Source organism: Zonotrichia albicollis, chromosome 30 (assembly GCF_047830755.1).
Source record: "Zonotrichia albicollis isolate bZonAlb1 chromosome 30, bZonAlb1.hap1, whole genome shotgun sequence".
In the NCBI taxonomy this organism is placed as follows: Eukaryota; Metazoa; Chordata; class Aves; order Passeriformes; family Passerellidae; genus Zonotrichia; species Zonotrichia albicollis.
In genome coordinates, this window is record NC_133848.1 from 4,973,194 (window position 1) to 4,993,025 (window position 19,832).

At 57.2% G+C, this 19,832-nt stretch overlaps 3 protein-coding genes across 7 annotated transcripts; 1 reads left to right on the forward strand and 2 right to left on the reverse strand.

Annotated features, from left to right (window-relative positions):
- Window positions 1-1,337: 1,337 nt before the first annotated feature.
- On the reverse strand, window positions 1,338-5,485 carry MLLT11 (MLLT11 transcription factor 7 cofactor). The gene is made up of 2 exons (XM_074529215.1): window positions 5,247-5,485; window positions 1,338-2,965 (listed from the first exon to the last, which is right to left on the reverse strand). The coding sequence occupies exon 2, from the start codon at window positions 2,956-2,958 to the stop codon at window positions 2,695-2,697; it is 264 nt and encodes an 87-aa protein (XP_074385316.1). The 5' UTR covers window positions 2,959-2,965; window positions 5,247-5,485; the 3' UTR covers window positions 1,338-2,694.
- A 1,268-nt stretch (window positions 5,486-6,753) lies between these two features.
- On the forward strand, window positions 6,754-14,097 carry CDC42SE1 (CDC42 small effector 1). 5 transcript variants are annotated; one of them, XM_074529171.1, is made up of 6 exons: window positions 8,028-8,164; window positions 10,311-10,348; window positions 10,518-10,625; window positions 10,705-10,815; window positions 11,392-11,466; window positions 11,570-14,097. In XM_074529171.1, exons 3-5 carry the CDS (start codon window positions 10,572-10,574, stop codon window positions 11,461-11,463), a joined length of 237 nt encoding a protein of 78 aa, XP_074385272.1. In that variant the 5' UTR covers window positions 8,028-8,164; window positions 10,311-10,348; window positions 10,518-10,571; the 3' UTR covers window positions 11,464-11,466; window positions 11,570-14,097. The 5 variants fall into 5 exon arrangements, 4 of the variants coding, with proteins under 4 accessions (XP_074385271.1, XP_074385270.1, XP_074385272.1 ...); XM_074529169.1 differs by lacking the exon at window positions 10,311-10,348 and having other exon boundaries at window positions 7,788-8,164; XM_074529172.1 differs by lacking the exon at window positions 10,311-10,348 and having other exon boundaries at window positions 8,031-8,164; window positions 10,480-10,625.
- Window positions 13,603-19,829, reverse strand: PRUNE1 (prune exopolyphosphatase 1). The gene is made up of 8 exons (XM_074529173.1): window positions 18,931-19,829; window positions 17,583-17,687; window positions 17,298-17,503; window positions 15,651-15,835; window positions 14,808-14,966; window positions 14,622-14,716; window positions 14,384-14,542; window positions 13,603-14,276 (listed from the first exon to the last, which is right to left on the reverse strand). The coding sequence occupies exons 1-8, from the start codon at window positions 18,967-18,969 to the stop codon at window positions 13,956-13,958; spliced, it is 1,269 nt and encodes a 422-aa protein (XP_074385274.1). The 5' UTR covers window positions 18,970-19,829; the 3' UTR covers window positions 13,603-13,955.
- Between the last annotated feature and the right edge of the window lie 3 nt (window positions 19,830-19,832).

The window sequence follows — 19,832 nt, forward strand, 5'->3', positions numbered from 1 at the left end:
AGCACTTTTACTTTCCTAAATACCCATCTGCCCTCTACTGGAGAGCGATCTTAGGGGTTTTATCCCAAGGTTTTCACACTCGAGGTCACCTAAGACATTACCTGAGGCGGTTTTGGGGTTTGCTGAAGGGAAGAGATTGAGAATTTGCCCTGGTGTAAGAATGAAGGGCGAGATGGGATGTTTGTGATGGGATTTGTTCTCTGGGTGTTCTCTGGGGGTCCCCCCTCCTGAAGACCCCCAAGATCACCTCTGAGGTTCCTCCAGCTCATTCCTTCACTGGGAGCCCTCTGAACCCCTCATGGGGGTCCCTAAAGCCCTCATGGGTGTCCTCCCTCCTCAGACCCCCCAAGATCGCCCCTCTCAGAGGCTCCTCCCTCCATGGGAGTCCTTTCAACGCCTCACAGGGGTCCTCCATCCTCAGACCCCAAAGATCGCAGCCCTTCCCCTCATGGGGGTCCCCAAAGCCCCTCACGGGGATCCCCCCTCCTCAAGACCGCCAAGATCGCAGCCCTTCCCCTCACGGGTGTCTCCCCTCAGCGGCCCCGCCCCTCCCGCCGCGGCCTCACAAAATGGCGGCCTCGGCGGCGAGCCCGTGAGGCGGCGGAAGGATACAGGACTTGCAACAAAAGAGTCCCCCAACGCGGCACAGAAAAATCGGGCTGGCCCCGCACTCGAGCACAGCGGGAACTGTGTGGAATGCGGGGATTTCTCCTTCTTTTCTCTGCCGTCCTCCCCGCCCTGAAGCCGTTAGGAGAGGCCTGGAAGGGGAGGGGTTTCCCCTGGCGGAAGGATATCGAGCTGTAGGGTTGGACCATGAGGAGTTCCAAGAGTTAGATCCGGCAGAGGCGTTTTTGCGCCAAGTATAAAATGGCGGCCGCGCCTCACGGAGGCCGGGTGGTTGAGATGTGCTTTGAAACTTTGTTAATTGTGATTTGTAAATATGTTTGTATTTATATATGCGTATTTCAGTAGTTTGAGTATATCTGTCCCCTCTAAGCGCCTTCCAGTCCAGGATTTAGCTTCCCTCAGGCTGCCAAACCTGCCTAACCCAAGGTGTTACCCCTGACTTGCCCAAAATGTCCTTTTTTTGAGGTAAATTGGAGCTCTAGGGGCTGTTTCTTCTCTGGGGTGTTTTCCCGTGAGGCTTGGAAAAGCTGAAGTGTAAATAATATCCTTAATGTGCTTATAATAATCTTTTAGGCTTAGTTTTTCCACACTTAAGTCTTCTACAGCATTTGCAAAGACATAGGGGGTGAGTTCCCAGCTCACCATAAAGAGATTTGAGACATTTTAATGCCAAAAAACTTGATGTCAGTCTGCATGTCCACAGGAATGTGTATGGTTTGAACTGATTTTATTTAAAGTTTCATAATAAATACTTCTCCTGCAGGTTTTCCTAGCTGGGAACACAGAAGTCAAAACAGCTCTGCGGAGGAGAGTTTACATTTTTCATCTCTGGTTTTACACAGATGGTTCAAAATCAGCACACTTGATTATTTCTGCAGATTACAGGAGAGCTGCATCTAATTTTCATAGTAGAATGCAGATTTTTCCAAATTTTTTGCCTATTTCTGGCACTTTTTAAGTGCTACCTCAGCCTGCCCCCAGCCACATACACCCCCCAACTCTCAGGATGATTTTGGGATGCTCCACATCACTTCATCCCAATCAAACCCAAAAAAACGCACATTCAAGAAGACAAATCAATCCCAGGAAACAATATTGGAAAGGGAAAAAAAAACCCCATCTGTTTAAAATCCAAAAATTATTCCAGGTTGGGTTTTTTTCCTCCCATTTTGAGATGATGCTCAGAAATAAACCTCAGCAGGTGAAAATCTCCCCAGAGAAAACTCAAGACTTCCACTTGAATGAACACAGCATTGTTTGTTGTTGGTTTTAAAGGGATTAAGTGGGTGGAAAAGCTGAAATCTTTTCATTTGGGAGCAAGATCCACCTTTCAGCTCTGCCCCATCACCCTTCAATGTACCCAGCACTGGGAATAAGCCATGTGGGGCATAAAAAAAGGATGAAAAAAAATCAAATTTGGGGCAATAAGCACCAAGCCTTGACCCCACTAAGCAAATTCAGAGCATTTCCACGAGTCTTTACCCTCCTGTACATAATTTTCTCTGCTTGAGCTCACACTACAAGGCTCAGAGTGATTCTTTTCCTCAAGAAGAAGGTTTGTGCTGATATCTTTGGCACATCCCTGCCTCTTCCACCTTGCATTCCCGAGGGAAAGGTTAAGGGACAAAGAGGAATTTTGAGAAATTGGGCCAGGGGAGCACAGAGGGTCGATGCTTTCTGCAAAATGAGGGCGATTCCCATTGCTCCTCGTTTGCACAAACGAGTTTCTTTAAAAAGCACTCGAGAAATGAGCTGAGAAATTGTCAGCACCTCCCAAACCCTCCGGGAATTGAGAGGGGCAATGGAGGGGCTGTTTCTGCCCCTTCCCCTCATGTTTGCCCCCAGTGCTGTTGTGATTCCAGGAGGAAAAGGGAGAGAGAGGGGTTGGAAATTTTTGGGGAGCCCATCACCATCAAGGCCACAGTGAGCTGCTGAGTGAACGATGAATGACAAAACCACCCAGAAACCAAAACAAAAACCCAACCCAACAACCTCCAAAATGACACCAAAACCAAATCCTGGCAGAAAGACAGAGAGCAGGGGGGGTGAGCAGTGACAGAGAAGGCTTCAAATTAAATCAAAATCTAAGGAGGTGATGCTGGCAATGGGAGCTCGCCAGAAATTAAAGCTGTTGAACTGCAGCAGAGTGTCCTCTTCTTGGGAGAGCTCCTGGCTGCCTCGGTGCTCAGCAAGCTTGCCCAGGCCTCCCTTGGGCTTGTAGAGGGCCAGGTCTGCCAGCCCCAGCCCCTCCAGCTCGGCCGTGTCCAGCCGCGGGATCGGCATCCTCCAGTAGATGAACGAGTCGTACTGGCTGCTGATGGTGTCCAGCATTTTCAGGCTGTGGAGGGCACGAGGGGGAAGAAAAGGAAGAGAGAAGGTCGACTAAAAAACACAGGAGTTGGCCCAAAGTGGGTACAAATTTCAGGTGTTGTTATGTTGATCCTGTCCCCTAGGATAACCCCCAAATAAAGGGATATCCTTTTTAGGATAGTCCCTCAAAAAGAGGGCTATTATTTTTAGGATAATCCCAAAATTTATTAGGATAAACCCCTGAAAAGGGGATATCCTTTTAGGATAACCCCCTAAAAAGGGGATATCCTTTTTAGGATAAGCCCCTAAAAAGGGGTTATTCTTTTTAGGATAATCTCCAAAAAGGGGATATGCTTTTTAGGATAATCTCCTAAAAAGAGGCTATCCTTTTTAGTATAGTCCCCTAAAAAGGCACTATCATTTTTAGGATAATCCCAAAATTTATAAGGATAAACCCCTAAAAAGGGGATATGCCTTTTAGGTTAATCCCCAAAACTTTTTAGGATAACCCCCTAAAAAAGGGGATATCCTTTTTAGGATAGTCCCCTAAAAAAGGAGATATCCTTTTTAGGATAACCCCCTGAAAAGGGAATATTCTTTTCAGGATAATCCCCTAAAAAGGAGTTGATGGTGGAGGAGAGCACGGGTTTGTGCAGGTTTCACTCTAGGCTGGGTCTAACTGCAGGCTCGAGCTCTGCCAGAGTTTTATCCACACCCTTCTCTGCACCGTAATTCGTAATTCGGGGGGGATCCAAGGGGTTTGTCAGCCGTGCCTCAGTTTCCCCAAAGAAACAGCACGGGAGGGGAGGGCAGGGTGGGGATTAACCCCTTCCCACCTGCTATTCCTGAAATCAGGGTGGGCATTAACCCCTTCCCACCCGCTCCTCCTGAAATCGAGGTGGGCATTAACCCCTTCCCACCTGCTATTCCTGAAATCAGGGTGGGCATTAACCCCTTCCCACCTGCTATTCCTGAAATCGGGGTGGGCATTAACCCCTTCCCACCCGCTATTCCTGAAATCGGGGTGGGCATTAACCCCTTCCCACCCGCTCCTCCTGAAATCAGGGTGGGCATTAACCCCTTCCCACCTGCTATTCCTGAAATCGGGGTGGGCATTAACCCCTTCCCACCCGCTATTCGTGAAATCAGGGTGGGCATTAACCCCTTCCCACCTGCTATTCCTGAAATCAGGGTGGGCATTAACCCCTTCCCACCTGCTATTCCTGAAATCAGGGTGGGCATTAACCCCTTCCCACCTGCTCCTCCTGAAATCCCTCCTGCCAGCTCTGGGGAGCACAAGTGGGAGAGCAGCACCTAAATAAACTCTTTTTCCACCCCTCCACACCTTTCCCTGTGCTGAATCCCCATGGAACGGGCAGTGAGGAGGGGTCCCTGTGTATCTCCCTCCCCCCCGATCCCACCCCATCCCTCCCTCCCCTGGCCGAACCCTCTAGAAAGGGCTGGAAGGAGCCTCGCCCGGCATTCCCACCGCACCCCACCCATCCCTGCCGTGCCATCCATCCATCCCCGCTGCAGAATTTCCCCCTGCAGCCCCACCCCGATCCACCAGAAAATTGGGAAAGAGCAGGACCAGACGTGGCTCAGCTTTTCTCCGTGGAGCTGAGTCACTGCCTGGCAGGGTTATGTCATTCACCTCCTGGATTGGCACCGGAGGTGGGGAAAAAAGCCCAGACTAACCCAAAACATCCTCATTTTCCTGCTGATTCCCTGCCTTAACATCAGAATTCTCAAGGATGATTCAGGCATGTTTTGGATCGGTGCGATCAGCTGCTAAATTTAAAAGGTTCTGGATGTCACTCAGAGGCTATGAAAGGCTCCTGTGTCATCCCCTCCGGGTAAACTGAGCCACAGGACTTTAAAATAGTCTCTTCCCTGGGAATTTATCCCTAGGGATCTATCAGTGAGTTTTTTTGCAGCAAAACGGCAGAGAATTATTAATGGTGATGAGTATTGTTGTGATGGATTTTTAAGCTCCAAATAGTGAAAAATTAGAGTTCAGTAACGAGAGACGGGGAAAGAGAGTTTAGTGACAAGTAAATAATTAAAGATCCAGTAAAAGGGAATGAACGTGGAAGGAAAACCCCTCTTGTGTGGCGTGTCACCCGTAAAAAAGATAATTTCCCACGGGCTCTGCTCATCCCATGGAACCAAACCCACCTTTCTCCACTTAAATCCCCGCTGCCTGTAGCTCATTTCCCCCCATCAAAAATAAATCCCAGCATCTCCCTGCACCCGAATCCTTGCCGGAATAGCAAGCATCCTCTCCCGAGCATCCTCGCATCCCTTACCTGGTCGGGCGGGCGGTGCCGGGAGCGCTGCGCTCGGAGCCGGGGCCGGGCCGGGCTCTTTGTGCCGGGGAGCCGCGGGCGGAGGGAGCGGCGTCGCTTTTGTCTGCCGGAGCCGCTGGGTCTGCAATGCAGCCCCTCGAAGTGCCCTTCCTCGGGGGGGGAGGATGGCGATGATGATGATGGTGATGATGGCAGATGAGTCAGCGGCTCCCACCCGCGCCAGGGAGGGAGGGAGGGAGGGAGGGGGAGGACGGCAGGGGCGGGGATGCTGCGTGCTGGACCCCCAAGGCGAGGATATGTTAAACCTGGTTCGCTCCTGAAACCTTCAGCTGAGTGTTGGGGGGAATAATTTTCAGCCTGCAAGGAGCTGGGGAATATTTATTTTACCTGCATGTGAAGATATGGGGGGCTGTGGTACCCGCAGATTTTAGGAGGGCACTGTGCAGGTCAAACACGGGGAAATTTGGCTCAAAAAAAAACCCCCAAAATATACTTTATTTTATTTTATTTTATTTTATTTTATTTTATTTTATTTTATTTTATTTTATTTTATTTTAATTTATTTTATTTTATTTTATTTCATTTCATTTCATTTCATTTCATTTCACTTTATTATTATTATTGTTATTTTAATTTTTAATTTTAATTTTATTTTTCAATCTGAGACTGAGGCTATTTGAGCCTAAAGCCACACGGCAAAAATATCCCAGCTTTGTGGCCGACGCCAGACGTGGAACTAGAAATAGAGGGAGACACCCAAAACTGGCATCAATCACTGCCAGGGCCAGGGTGGGGGCACCTCACACCCCACTTCACCCCACAGCTGACAACAAAGCAAACCCCAATGCAACCCCTCAGACCAGGGAGGGAATCTCCCTGCCCCAGCACCCCTGAGACCCCAAACACCTTTTTTGGGGGGCACGGGCCACATCCATGCACCTGAGAGGCTCAGAGCAGCCCTTGCCTTCCTCTCCCTGGGCTTTGCCTGAGATCAACGTTCTTTCGGTGCTTTAGGGTTTGTTTTTTTCTCTCTCTTTTCCTCCCTGTTCGCTGCCTGCATCTCATTTCTGATGGTGCCAAGCTGTTCTGCCAGTGCTCGGCTTTCAGCCAGACTATTTCTGCCTCCTCCTCCTCTTCCTCCTCCTCTTCCTCCTCCTCCTCTCAGCACTGTCATGGGCAGAGAGCATCCTGCTCCAAATTAGACTCTTGCAGGGAAAATTCCAGCTGGGAGCCTTTTGGAGGATGCTGATCCCTCCAAGGGGTTGAGCTGCTGTGTTTTTGGGGGTCCCCCAGGCCATGGGGTGCAGTTTGGCTGAGCAGGAATTAAAAGCTGGATGTCACCCATCTCCTTGGTCTTTGGGGTGTCACCTGCTCGTGTGACAGCCCAAAAACTGTGTTGTCCCTCTCTGAGAAGGGACATGGGGCTGAACCCCAAGGGGATGAGGGCACTGCTCTGGGTTTTAGGAGGGCTGCAAGGGGGAAAATGTCCTCTGGCAGCACAAACACCAAAAAAAATGAAATTAGGTCACAAACACTTGGGGTATTATCAGCCAGGGCTACCCAAAGACTGGGGACAGGCGTGGGACAGAGACCCGAGTGAGTGGGGACAGTGCTGCCTTGTTCAGGATTTCTGGAGTGGGAGCAGTGGGGATGGCTGGGATTTGGGGGCTGACACAGCAAGGGACACTCTGAGGCTCACACTGGGCCGTCTCCGGTGTGGTGGCAGTGGCAGGACAGTGGTGGCAATGCCAGGACTGCAGTGGTGGCAGTGATAGGACTGTGGTGGTGGCAGTGGCAAGACTGTGTTGGTGACAGTGATAGGACAATGGTGGTGGCAGTGACAGGACTGTGTTGGTGACAGTGTCACGACTGCGGTGGTGGCAGCAGCTCCCCAGATGTTGTGCAAGCGGAAGGGCACCGAGCTGGAAGTGGTGACACCGCTCAACACCAGCTGCAGGGTGTTCCCACGCCTCCAGGTGCCCCAGGGGCTCTGGGGTATGATGGAAAAAGCAGGAATAAGGCTCGGGGGCACATGGGAGCATAACTGGGACTTGCTGGGGACACCCCCAGCCCTACCTGGTCCCCTGGCATTCCCCCAGCGCTCCTGGAAACCCCTGAACCCCAGCTGGGGACCCCCAGCCTTAACAGGACCTCAAGAACCCCCAAATTGCTGCTCCTGGGACCCTGGAGACTCCCGTTCCTACCGGGACCCCAGCCCCCATTCCTACCAGGACCTCTATTCCTACCGAGACTGGGACTCCCATTCCTACTGGGACCCCTATTTCTACTGGAACCCTCGGTCCCCCATTCCTACCGGGACTCCGTGTTCCCGTTCCTACCGGGATTCCAGCTGCCATTCCTACCGGGACCCCGGGACACCCATTCCTACCAGGACCCCGTGTTCCCATTTCTACGGGATCCGGGTTCCCCATTCCTACCGGGTCCCCCCGTTCCTACCGGGTCCCCCTATTCCTACCGGGACTCCGACCCCCATTCTCACCGGGTCCCCCGTTCCTCCCGGTGCCGCAGTGCCGGCGGTTCCCGGGGAGGGCGCTGTGCCGGGGCCGGGCCGGGCCGAGCCGCGCCGGGCGGCGGGAGCTGCGCCGCGTCCGCACCGGGCCACGCCTGGGGCTGCGAGCGGGGGCACCGGCACCGGCACCTCCCGGCCAGGCTTGCGGCTGCGAGCGGGGCACCGGCACCGGAACCCGCACCGGGACCCCCGAGCCACGCTTGGGCTGCGAGCGGGGCACCGGCACCGGGACCGGGGCTCGCTCAGGGATCGGGACTTGCTCTCCCGGGCCACGCTTGGGGCCGCTGCGAGCCGGACCGGACACCGGCAACGGGACCGGGACTTCCGAGCCACGCGTGGGGCTGCGAGCCGGACACCGGCCCCGGGAGCCGCTCCCGCGCCGGGACAGGTAATGGGGCCGCCACCGGGACGGGAACCGGCCGGGACGGGAACCTTTCCGACCCCGCGGAAGGGCCCCCGGAACCGCCGTGTGAAGGCGGAGAGCGCACCGGGATCGGTACCGGAACGGGAGCGGGGCGGCGGGACGACCCCCCTTGCAGCTCGCTGGTTCAACCGGGAGCCCTCTCGGGATCCACCGGATCTCCCCAACCCCACCGGGACCACGGGGGTCCCAAGGCCTGCGGGGTCCCACCAACCCTACCGGGACCCCCAAACTCTGCCGGGACCCCCGAAGTGCCGGAGCCCCGCGGAGCCCGGGGGTCGCACCGGGACCGTCCCTCGCAAAGGAAGGGACGGTCACTTCACTCTGCCGCCCATCCCGGGGGTCCCGGGCCCGCAACCGGGGCACCCCAGGACTGTCCCGCTGTCCAGCCCTGTCCCCACACTCTGGCCTTCCCTCCGAGACCCCCGAGGGTACCCCACGAGTGGGTGACCCCAGTGCTGGGGGGCTCGGAGCGGACCCCCCTGCCCGGAGCCCGCCGGTGACGCAGAGCCCGGCGGTGCTTTCCCAACCGGGAAGTCGTTTTGCCTGTGCCGGCAGGGCCGGGCCCAAACCGCCCTGCCCGGGGCTACCGAGCTGCCCCGGTGGGCTGAACCCGGCCACGGCTCCTCTCAGGGTGGGCTGAGGGCGTGCGACCCTCAAAGCGGGGATCGGGGGGCAAGAACCGACCAGAACCGCCCGGAGCCGGGCCCAAAGCCGCCCTTTCGAGGCCGTGAGGCCCTGGCGGGTGCCGGAGGGGCTTTGGGGGCTTTGAGGGGTGTGGGCAGGGGGTCGTGGCCGTGCGGAGCCCGGAGGTTTCACTGCTGGTTCATCCGAGGCTCTCCCAGCGGCCCGGGCTGCGGTGCTGAGTTCGGGGGGCACCTCCCCAGCAAGGCCCGGCCGCTGCACGGCCGGATCCCAGCGCTGATTTTGCTGAGGAAATCAGGCTGGGAAGGAAACGCAGCCCCTTCCTCATTTACCCCGCAGCCCCCTCCTCATTTACCCCGCAGCCCCCTCCTCATTTGCCCCGCAGCCCGGGGCAGAGCCCGGGTTTGGGTTTGGGTTTGGCAGGGGGGGCACGGCGTGGGCACGGAGCCGGTGTGTACCGAGCGGGACGTGTCACTGCCTGCCCGATCCCAGCGCTCCCGGAGGGGCTCACCGGGGAACGGGAGTGGGCACACGGTGAGGGACAGAGCGGGGGACACGGCGGGGGACACGGGGGTCCTGTGGTTATTGGGGAGCAGCACAGGGGGCACCCACCCCTTGGGAATGCCCGCTTGGAGGGTGATTCCGTGGGGTTATTGCGGACAGATCCTGGCTGGAGGCGCTGGCAGGGCTGTGCCCAGGCTGGGCTCGGAGCCCCCCGTTTTGGGGGGCTGCCCCCGGCCCCGCTCCTCCCCGCCGGCTGCAGGAAGCGCGGCCGGACTTTGGTCCATCCGGCGGCACCGGCGCAGGGGCAGCGGAAGGAACTTGTCCCGTTCGCCGGAGGGAGCCCTGGCTCCGGCACCCACCGCCCGTGGGGGCTCTCCCGTGGCTGACACCGGGCTGAGCTCCGGCCACGGCCCCTCGTGGGTGGGTGAGTTCCCTGCGTACCACTGGCTCCTTAATTTTTTAAGGAGTTATCTCTCCTTAGCATGAGGAGAAGCCCCCATTTTGGGGGTCAAACCCCCTTTCCACACCTCCTTGCCTACCCTAGGCAGTACCGTGGGAGTTTGGGATAAAATCCCTCCAGTCCCTGTTTATTTCTCTCTCATCTGCTCTTCAGAAGCAGGAGCGGAAGAGCTGAAGCTCCGGCCCCTTTTCGGAAAGGCCGGGATATTTTTAGCTGCCTGGCTCAGGGAGTTGGGATTTGCCATGGCTGCCTCCATCCCCCCCATCCTGCCGCAGCATCCTTCAGCTGTGTCCTGCCCTGGAGCGGGGCACAAAGCCCAGCCACGGCCATGGGGACAACTCTGGGGGTCTCTGTGCGATGCTCGGGGTCCCTGGGACCCCTTTGCCGTGACAGGATTAGCTGTGTGTGACCCAGGGCGTCTCTAGTTTTTGTTGCTTGATGTGAAATTGCTTTAGCATTAATTTGGGGAGGCGTGGAAGCATCACTCTCCCTTCCCACCCACAGCCAGCCACTCCTCTCCCCGCTGTGCCCACCCTGCCCAGGTGTCCCCTTGGATGGCCTGTGTGTGACCCAGGGCTCTGCTGGGGACTCTGCCTTTTGTTGCTTGATGTGAAATTGCTTTAGCATTAATTTGGGGAGGTCTGGAAGCATCACTCTCCCTTCCCACCCACAGCCAGCCACTCCTCTGCCCGCTGTGCCCACCCTGCCCAGGTGTCCCCATGGAGTGACCCTGCCCGGGGGGCGCTGGCTGCCACCACCGCCAGCATGAGCGACTTCTGGCACAAGCTGGGCTGCTGCGTCGTGGAGAAGCCCCAGCCCGTGAGTACCTCCCTGTGCAGCCATTCTGGGGAGGGGGCCTGGGGGTCAGCAGGGTTTGATGGCCTTCATCCCCTCGCAGAAGAAGAGGAGGAGACGGATCGACCGCTCCATGATCGGGGAGCCCATGAACTTCGTGCACCTGACACACATCGGCTCCGGGGACATGGCTGCGGGAGAGGGGCTGCCCATGGTACCTGGGGGCTGGGGCTCGGGGTCGGGGTGGTGGGGCTCTCACCTGGGTGACAGGTGGTGGTTTTGGGGTGCTGGGTGATGGTTTTGGGGTGGTAGAGTCTCACAGTTGGGTGGTGGATGTTGCTTTAGGGGTGCTGGGTGTCAGGGTTGGGTGGTGGGTGTTGTTACGGGGTGCTGGGTCCCAGGGTTGGCTGCTGGGTGTTATTTTGAGGTGCTGGGTGTTGTTCTGAGGTCCTGGGTGTTACTTTGGGGTGCTGGGTATTGTTTTGGGGTGCTGGGTGGTGTTTTGGGGCGCTGGGTCCCAGGATTGTTTTCTGGGTGTTTTTTTGGGGTGCTGGGTGTTGTTTTGGGGTGGTAGAGTCTCACAGTTGGGTGGTGGATGTTGCTTTAGGGGTGCTGGGTGTCAGGGTTGGGTGGTGGGTGTTGTTACAGGGTGCTGGGTGTTATTTTGAGGTGCTGGGTGTTGTTATGAGGTCCTGGGTGTTACTTTGGGGTTCTGGGTGTTGTTTTGGGGTGCTGGCTCTCCTGGCCGGGCCAGGGGGGTGGCCCAGGTGCTGACAGCTCCTCTCTGCAGACCGGTGCTGTGCAGGAGATGAGGTCCAAGGGCGGCCGGGAGCGACAGTGGAGCAACTCCCGAGTGTTGTAGCGTGTGAGTAGCAGCCCATGGCACCCCCAGCGTTCCCCTCTGAGGAACACCCACCTGAGCCACCACCTGGGCGCTCCCATAACCCATAACCTCTTGCATTTTACAGATTCCTGGCTTTTTCAGCCCAAACTTGAACTGCCTGACTCCCCCCGCGCTGGAGGAGAAGCCAAGCTGGAGTGCTTTAACCCCGCGGTATTTATGCAGCACCATCCTCACCCAGCTCCCGGTGACTTTGGGGCTCCATCCCTCTGGAAAATCCCTCCTTGCTGGAGGCACTGGCTGTGGTGACGTGGGCAGGGAGCCCCCAGCTCCTGCCCCACCTGCAAAGGACACAGCCACCCCCCTGAAACGTGCCAGGAGCTGCCAGGAGCAGCCCGCGAGTCCCAAATCCTCCCAGTTCTCCCTTTGCCCACTCCTGTGTCTCCCATGGGCTGCATGGTGGTGCCTCAGTTTCCCCAGGGAACCAGTTCATGGTGCAGAGGCAGCTTTGATGCCTCCCAGAACATCCCAGAGGAGCAAAACCAGGATTAAGCCCTGATATTCTGGTGCCAATCCAGAGTTAAACCCAAGATGTTCTGGTGTCAAACCAGGATTGGATGTCAAACTGGGATTAAACCCCAATTCTTTGCAGCAGAACTGGGTTTAAACCCCGATATTCTGGTGCCAAACCAGAGTTAAACCCAAGATGTTCTGGTATCAAACCAGGATTGGATGTCAAACTGGGATTAAACCCCAATTCTTTGGAGCAGAACCAGGTTTAAACCCCAATATTCTGGTGCCAATCCAGAGATTAACCCAGGATGTTCTGGTATCAAACCAGATGTCAAACTGGGATTAAACCCCAATTTTTTGGAGCAGAACTGGGATTAAACCCCAATTCTTTGCAGCAGAACTGGGTTTAAACCCCGATATTCTGGTGCCAATCCAGAGTTAAACCCAAGACGTTCTGGTGTCAAACCAGGATTGGATGTCAAAGTGGGATTAAACCCCAATTCTTTTGAGGAGAACCGGGTTTAAACCCCAATATTCTGGTGCCAAACCAGAGATTAACCCAAGATGTTCTGGTATCAAACCAGATGTCAAACTGGGATTAAACCCCAATTTTTAGGAGCAGAACTGGGATTAAACCCCAATTCTTTGCAGCAGAACTGGGATTAAACCCCGATATTCTGGTGCCAATCCAGAGTTAAACCCAAGACGTTCTGGTGTCAAACCAGGACTGGATGTCAAACTGGGATTAAACCCCAATTTTTAGGAGCAGAACTGGGATTAAACCCCAATTCTTTGCAGCAGAACTGGGTTTAAACCCTGATATTCTGGTGCCAAACCAGAGCTAAACCCAAGATGTCCTGGTGTCAAACCAGGACTGGATGTCAAACTGGGATTAAACCCCAATTCTTAGGAGCAGAACTGGGATCAAACCCCGCTGCTTTGGTGCCAAACCAGGATCCAACCCCAACGCTCGGCTGTCTCCGAGCCCACAGTGCCTCCAGCTGGCATTCCACCGCCGCCAAACCCTCACCTCCCTCCTTTTTTTAGGATCTGTTCCTATTTTTAAGCCCCCAAACCCACCTGAGCAGCCCCTGTGGCCCCGGGCAGGACCGTGGTGGGGTCCCCTCCACCCAGGACTGTCCCCAGGCCGGACAGGGCCTGACCCGAGAAGGGCTCTGCAATTAGGTGCGGGTGTACATAGTTTAATTAGTGCCAGGATTAAATATTAATTAGCACGTGCTGGGTGACAGAGCCTTTCCCCAGTGCTCCGGTGGGAGCTGGGATTTTCCAGCCCCGTGTCGTGCTCGGGTCAGGGTTTTTGGGAAAAACATTCCACCCTTGAAATAAATGCCTTGTGCTGGCCCAGGGGGTGGGTGCAGGAGCTCCTCGCTCCCTCCTCTGCTCCTGGAGCAGCCAAATCCACTGGGAAAAGCTGAAATTCACGACTTTTTATGGCACAACCAGTTTCCTCCCGGCTGGGCTGGACTCGGGAGCGTGGCTGCACTGACACCCCCTCCTTGGACACCCCAAAATGTTCCTCTGACCCACTGTGGAGGGGATTGCACCCCAGGGAAAGAGGGGGCGCGCCCCCAGCTCGAGTGGGGCAGCACCCCGTCCCTGAATAAAAGCCAAGAGCCACAACTGGAAGAAATTTAAAGGGGAATTTAATCCTTGGAAAACAGTGACAGTTCTGGACGGCTGCATGTCCGGACCCACCCTCTGGGGCCTCCCCTGCCCCCCAAGGAAGGAAGATCATCAATAACTCCTTAATTCCCCCACCCCAACGCCTTCATCAAGGGGGTGCAACTCCTGCCCATGGCACCCCCAAAACGCCACCTTGGGGACCACTGGGGCACAGGGAGCCATTGGGGGGGGACAAACCACGAGCTGACCTCTAACAGAGACAGCTGCAACCCCCCCACACCCAGGCACCCCACGGGGGCCTGCTCAGGGACCCCAACTTCTCATCCAGACCTCAGAAGCCCACGGGGGTGCCTGTGTTATTTGGGGGAGCCCGGGGGCTGCCCCGCGGCGATGCGGCTGACCCGCTCCAGGACATCCTGCGGGCACAGCGGGGGCACGGCCTGGGCCAGGGGACACTCCTCCACCAGGCTGTTCATGGGGGTGGGCGGGGGCACCACCTCCTCCTCGGGACCCCCTGCAGCCCCCAGACCCCCCAGAGCTGCCCTGAGGATGGGCAGCACCTTCTTACGAGTGGCCACGGCGTTGCCCTGGGCGTAGGCGGCCACGCTGGGCCAGGGGCTGGGCAGCGGCCGCAGCAGCAGCGACGGCGTTGTCGCCTCCTCCAGAGCCCTGCACAGCTGTGGGGGAGCAAACGTGGGGCTGGGACCTGCCCAGCACCCCCAAAACTGCCAGGCTGTGGGGCAAAGCAGGGCTGGAGATGCCCAGACGTGGCTCCCTGACTCACCGTGCTGCGCAGGGGCTCCTGTGCGCTGAACACGGCGAGTTTTCGGGTGGGCTCGTGGTGTTGGTTAAAGGACACGGTCATGGCCACCAGCCCGGCGTAGCCACGGGCCTGGCAGAAAGCCTCCAGGTCCTGCAGCAAGCCAGGCCGCAGCAGGAAGGTCTGGGCAGAGGGGAGGGGTCTCAGTGTCACCGTGATGTCCCCAGCGTGCCTCAGTTTCCCCCTCAGCCCCGAGTCTCACTTCCAAGTCCTCGAAGACGCCGCTGATGCCAACGACAGCCTCATCATTGGAGAGGACTTTGAGGTCCTTCCGCAGCATCTGCTCTGTTGTCAGCCCTGGAGGTGGCCAGCAATGATCCCAGGTGACCTTGCTGTCCCCAAGGAGAGGGGGGGACACACCTGGCTGCCGCTGGCCTGGCACACCCACCTGTGACATCAAACTTGGCCGCCTGCAGCGCTCCGAACACGGCGTCACGGGCCGGCAGCTCCGGGAACCTCTCCTCCAGCAGGGACACGCAGGCCACGTCCCTGGGGGTCACCTTGCCTGCAGCTGGGCTCAGGTTGATGCAGTCCAGCAGGATGGTGCCTGTGGGGATGAGTGGGGCCGTGGTGTCACTGTCCCTGGGGACAGAGCTCAGCCAGGACCCCAGAGAATCACAGAATGATGGGGTTGGGAGAGACCTCTGAGATCATCCAACCCATGCCCTGACACCTCAACCAGACCGCAGCACCACGTCCAGTGTTTATTTAAACACATCCAGAGATGGTGATTCTACACCTCCCTGGGAAAAGCATTCCATTACTTCATCATTCTTTTGGTGAAAATTTTTTTCCTAATATCCAACCTATACCATCCCTGACATAGCTTGAGGCTGTGTCCTCTGGTTCTGTCAGACTGACCCCAGCTGGCTCCAGCCTCCCTTCAGAAGGTTGTAGAGAGCAATAAGGGCACCTCTAAACCTCCTTTTCTCCAGGCTGAACAGCCCCAGCTCCTTCAAACCTTCCTCACAGGGTTTGTGTTCCCAGCCCCTCACCAGCCTTGTGTTTGAGCATCTCAACGTCCTTCCCAAACTGAGGAGCCAGAACTGGACACAGCACTCAAGATTTGGCCTCACCAGCACCGAGTCCAGGGGCAGAACGAGCTCCCTGCTCCTGCTGGCCACACCATTCCTGATCCAGGCCAGGAGCCATTGTCCTCCTTGGCCACCAAGGGACACTGCTGGCTCATGTTCACCCAGCTGTCACCCAGCTCCCTCTGTGCCCTGCTCACCGTGCAGCAGCGCGGCCGTGGTTCTGTCCAGCACGCCCGGGGGGCCCTGCAGGATCCTCTCGGTCACCAGGGTGGCACAGGAGCCCACGGGCTCCACTGTCACCTGGCACGGGGGGCCTCGGGCCCGCTCCAGCGGGCGGTGATCCAGGACCTCCACCACGGCCTCCTCCAGGGCAGCGTCAGCACTGCTGGGCAACGGGAAGGGTCAGAGCCTGCCAAAGCCCCTTATTCCTTTTTTTTCCCTAAAAACTCCCTGGAAATGGATCCATTTCAGCCATCCTGGGCGGCAAAATCAAGTGAGGCACTGCATGGGTGGCCCTGGCTGTCCCCAAGGTGCCACCCCTCAGCTCACCAGGGTAGGATGTGATGGTCAACCAGTGTCAGGGAGAGCAGCCCAGCGCGGTGCCAGGTTGATCTCACCCCAAAAAAATGAACGAGGTGGGTAGGAACCCCCAATCCCACAGCAAAATCAAACGAGGGTGGCCATGGCTGCCCCCAAGGTGCCACCCAGCTCACCCAGGCAAGACATGGTGATCCACCAGAGTCAGGGACAGCAGCCCAGCGTGGTGCCAGGTCCATCTCATCCCCCAGATCAATCTCATCCCAAAAAACAAGCAAGGCAGGTGGGATCCCCCAATCCCACAGCAAAATCAAACGAGGGTGGCCATGGCTGCCCCCAAGGTGTCACCCCTTGTCTCACCCAGGCAGGACGTGGTGATCCAACAGAATCAGGGAGAGCAGCCCAGCGTGGTGCCAGGTCCATCTCATCTCCCAGATCAATCTCACCCCAAAAAATGAGTGAGGTGTCCAGGATGCCCCAATCCCACAGCAAAATCCATCGAGGCTCTGCTGTCCCCTGGCTGTCCCCAAGGTGCCACCCCCAGCTCACCCAGGCAGGACGTGGTGATCCACCAGAATCAGGGAGAGCAGCCCAGCGTGGTGCCAGGCAGGGAGAGCAGCCCAGCATGGTCCATCTCATCCCCAGATCAATCTCACCCCAAAAAACAAGCAAGGCAGGTGGGATTCCCCAATCCCACAGCAAAATCAAGCAAGGGTGGCCCTGGCTGTCCCCAAGGTGTCACCCCTTGTCTCACCCAGGCAGGACATGGTGATCCACCAGAGTCAGGGAGAGCAGCCCAGCATGGTGCCAGGTCCATCTCATCCCCCAGATCAATCTCACCCCAAAAAATGAGCAAGGTGTCCAGGATCCCCCAATCCCACAGCAAAATCAAGCAAGGGTGGCCCTGGCTGTCCCCAAGGTGCCACCCCCAGCTCACCCAGGCAGGACGTGGTGATCCACCAGAGTCAGGGAGAGCAGCCCAGCGTGGTGCCAGGTCCATCTCATCCCCCAGATCCATCTCACCCCAAAAAATGAGTGAGGTGTCCAGGATGCCCCAATCCCACAGCAAAATCCATCGAGACTCTGCTGTCTCCTGGCTGTCCCCATGGTGCCACCCCCAGCTCACCCAGGCAGGACATGGTGATCCACCAGAGTCAGGGAGAGCAGCCCAGCGTGGTGCCAGGTCCATCTCATCCCCCACGTTGATCTCACCCCAAAAAATGAGTGAGGTGTCCAGGATGCCCCAATCCCACAGCAAAATCAAGCAAGGGTGGCCCTGGCTGTCCCCAAGGTGCCACCCAGCTCACCCAGGCAGGACATGGTGATCCACCAGAGTCAGGGAGAGCAGCCCAGCGTGGTGCAGCCCGCCCAGGTCGATCTCATCCCTAAAGACCAGCGAGGTGGCCGGGATGCCCCGCTCGCGCAGCAGGAACGTTGTCTCTGTCCGCAGCGCGAAGTCGGCGCGGGGGATGTTCAGCACGGGCACGAAGGCGGCTTTGGGAGCCGGGGTGGTCTGCAACCAAGGGGGGGTCACACCCACGGAGGTGTCCCCAAGGCCAGCAGGGGTCCCTGGGGTGGTGGTTGAGCCTCACCTGGGCGAGGAAATAGGCCAGGGCCAGCGCGGAGACAGCGGAGTCCAGGTCACAGGCCTCGTTGCCCATCACCACGTGGACCTCCTGGTGCTGCTGGATGTGATCCTGCAGGGATGGGAGGTGTCAGCACAGCAGCAGCGTGGCCTTGTCCTCCAGAATCCCCCACACTGCTCCCTTGTCCTCCAGAATCCCCCACACCGCTCCCTGGTCCTCCAGAATCCCCCACACTGCTCCCTTGTCCTCCAGAATCCCCCACACCGCTCCCTTGTCCTCCAGAATCCCCCACACTGCTCCCTTGTCCCCATCGGTGCTCCTGGAGCCACCTGTCCCAGGTGGCACCCACAGATTGCACCCTCCTGGCACCCCTGGAGCTGCCTGGGATCCATTTCTGACCTCCTGACGAGCTCCTGGCACCCCTGGGATCCATTTCTGGCACTAAATCCTCAGGTTTGGGGGGTGTGTGTGTGGAGTGAGGTGTGTTGGGATTCCAGGAAAACTCAGCTGAGCCACCAGGTGAGGCCAGGGACCATCCCAGCCTCACATCTTTGAGTGCTTTAACCCATTTGTTCTAGAATTTGGGGCTGTTTGTCACCCCAAAAATGCTGTTTCACCCTCTTTAGCTTGCCTGCAGCATCAGGGAAAACATGTCACTCTGCTGTCCCCCGCCCACGGGAGCCACCCCGTCCCCAGGCTCTGATTTTTGGGACAATTCTCTGCTGCCATAACCCAGATTTGCTAATTTTTGGTAAAACAGGAAAAAAAACAACAACCCGAGAGCAGCTGCAGCCCAAACCCTCAGCAGGTCTGGGATGGGGCTGCAGCAGGGAAACATTTTGGGGTGTCCCTGGTGTGGCTGTGCCACCTCAGTGGGGCACCACACTTGGGACTCTTGGTTCAATCTGTGGGGTGCTCGTCTCCCCCTGCACCCCCAATTCCCCACACCCCCAACTCCCTGCTCCCCAATTCCCCCCTGAGCCCTCAATTATCCCCTGAACCCCCAATTCCTCCCCTGCACCCCCAATTCCCCCCTGAACCCTCAATTCTCTCCTGAACCCCCAGTTCCTCCCCTGCACCCCCAATTCCATGCACTCCCATTCCCCTGCACCCCCATTTCTCCCCTGCACCCCCAATTCCATGCCCCCCCGTTTCCCTTCACCCCCATTTTCTTGCACCCAATTCCCCCCCACTCTCCCATTTCCCTGAGCCTCTATTTCCCCCCTGCACCCCCATTTTCCTGCTCCCCCATTTGTCTGCTCCCCAATCCCCCCCGTTCCCCCTCTTTCCCTCGATCCCCCCAGACCCCCCCAAGCTCCCTGAGCCCCCCAAATTCCCCCCATTTTCCCCGTACCTGCAGAGCCGCCCGGTTCCCCAGCACGAAGCGCTCCATGACAGCGCTGATCCACGGCCTGAACCGCCAGGATGGCCCCAGTATAAACCAGTATGGCCCAGTACAGCTCACTACAACCCAGTATAACCCGGTATAACCCAGTATAACCCAGTACAGCTCACTACAACCCAGTGCAGCCCAGTACAGCTCGGTACAACCCAGTAGAGCCCAGTATAACCCAGTACGGCCAAGTAGGGCCCAGCACAGACCAGTACAAACCCAGGCTACCTCAGTCTAGCCCAGTATAAATTCAGAATACCCCAGTCCAGCCCAGTATCACCCTGGACCATCCCAGTCCAGCCCAGTATCACCCCAGTCTGTCCCAGTCCAGCCTAGTTTAAGCCAAGTCCATCCCAGTACCACCCCAGACTGTCCCAGTCCAGCCCAGTATAAATCCAGACTGTCCCAGTGTCACCCCAGACTGTCCCAATCCGTCCCAGTCCAGCCCAGTTTAACCCCAGTCTGTCCCAGTTTAACCCCAAACTATCCCAGTATAAGCCCAGTTTGTCCCAGTCCGTCCCAGTCTAGCCCAGTTTAACCCCAAACTATCCCAGTATAAACCTAGTTTGTCCCAATCCGTCCCAGTTTAATCCCAGTCCGTCCCAGTCCAGCCCAATTTGTCCCAGTCCGTCCCAGTTTAATCCCAGTCCGTCCCAGTCCAGCACAGTTTAATCCCAGTCCCTCCCAGTATAAACCCAGCTTGTCCCAGACCAGCCCAGTTTAACCCCAAACTATCCCAGTATAAACCCAATTTGTCCCAGTCCGTCCCAGTTTAATCCCAGTCCGTCCCAGTCCAGCCCAGTTTAATCCCAAACTATCCCAGTATAAACCCAATTTGTCCCAGTCCGTCCCAGTCCAGCCCC

What these genes read in the sequence shown, in the direction of transcription:
- CDC42SE1 (XM_074529170.1), top strand. Translation starts at nt 7,142, where the DNA reads ATGTTGTGCAAGCGGAAGGGCACCGAGCTGGAAGTGGTGACACCGCTC. An exon ending in CCGCTCCCGCGCCGGGACAG is followed by an intron (nt 8,165 to 10,310) that starts GTAATGGGGCCG and finishes TCCCACCCACAG; the next exon opens with CCAGCCACTCCTCTCCCCGC. An exon ending in GCTGTGCCCACCCTGCCCAG is followed by an intron (nt 10,349 to 10,517) that starts GTGTCCCCTTGG and finishes CACCCTGCCCAG; the next exon opens with GTGTCCCCATGGAGTGACCC.
- MLLT11 (XM_074529215.1), bottom strand. Translation starts at nt 2,958, where the DNA reads ATGCTGGACACCATCAGCAGCCAGTACGACTCGTTCATCTACTGGAGG.
- PRUNE1 (XM_074529173.1), bottom strand. Translation starts at nt 18,969, where the DNA reads ATGGAGCGCTTCGTGCTGGGGAACCGGGCGGCTCTGCAG. An exon ending in TGGCCTATTTCCTCGCCCAG is followed by an intron (nt 17,504 to 17,582) that starts GTGAGGCTCAAC and finishes CCTTGGTTGCAG; the next exon opens with ACCACCCCGGCTCCCAAAGC. An exon ending in GATCACCATGTCCTGCCTGG is followed by an intron (nt 15,836 to 17,297) that starts GTGAGCTGGGTG and finishes GTTGCCCAGCAG; the next exon opens with TGCTGACGCTGCCCTGGAGG.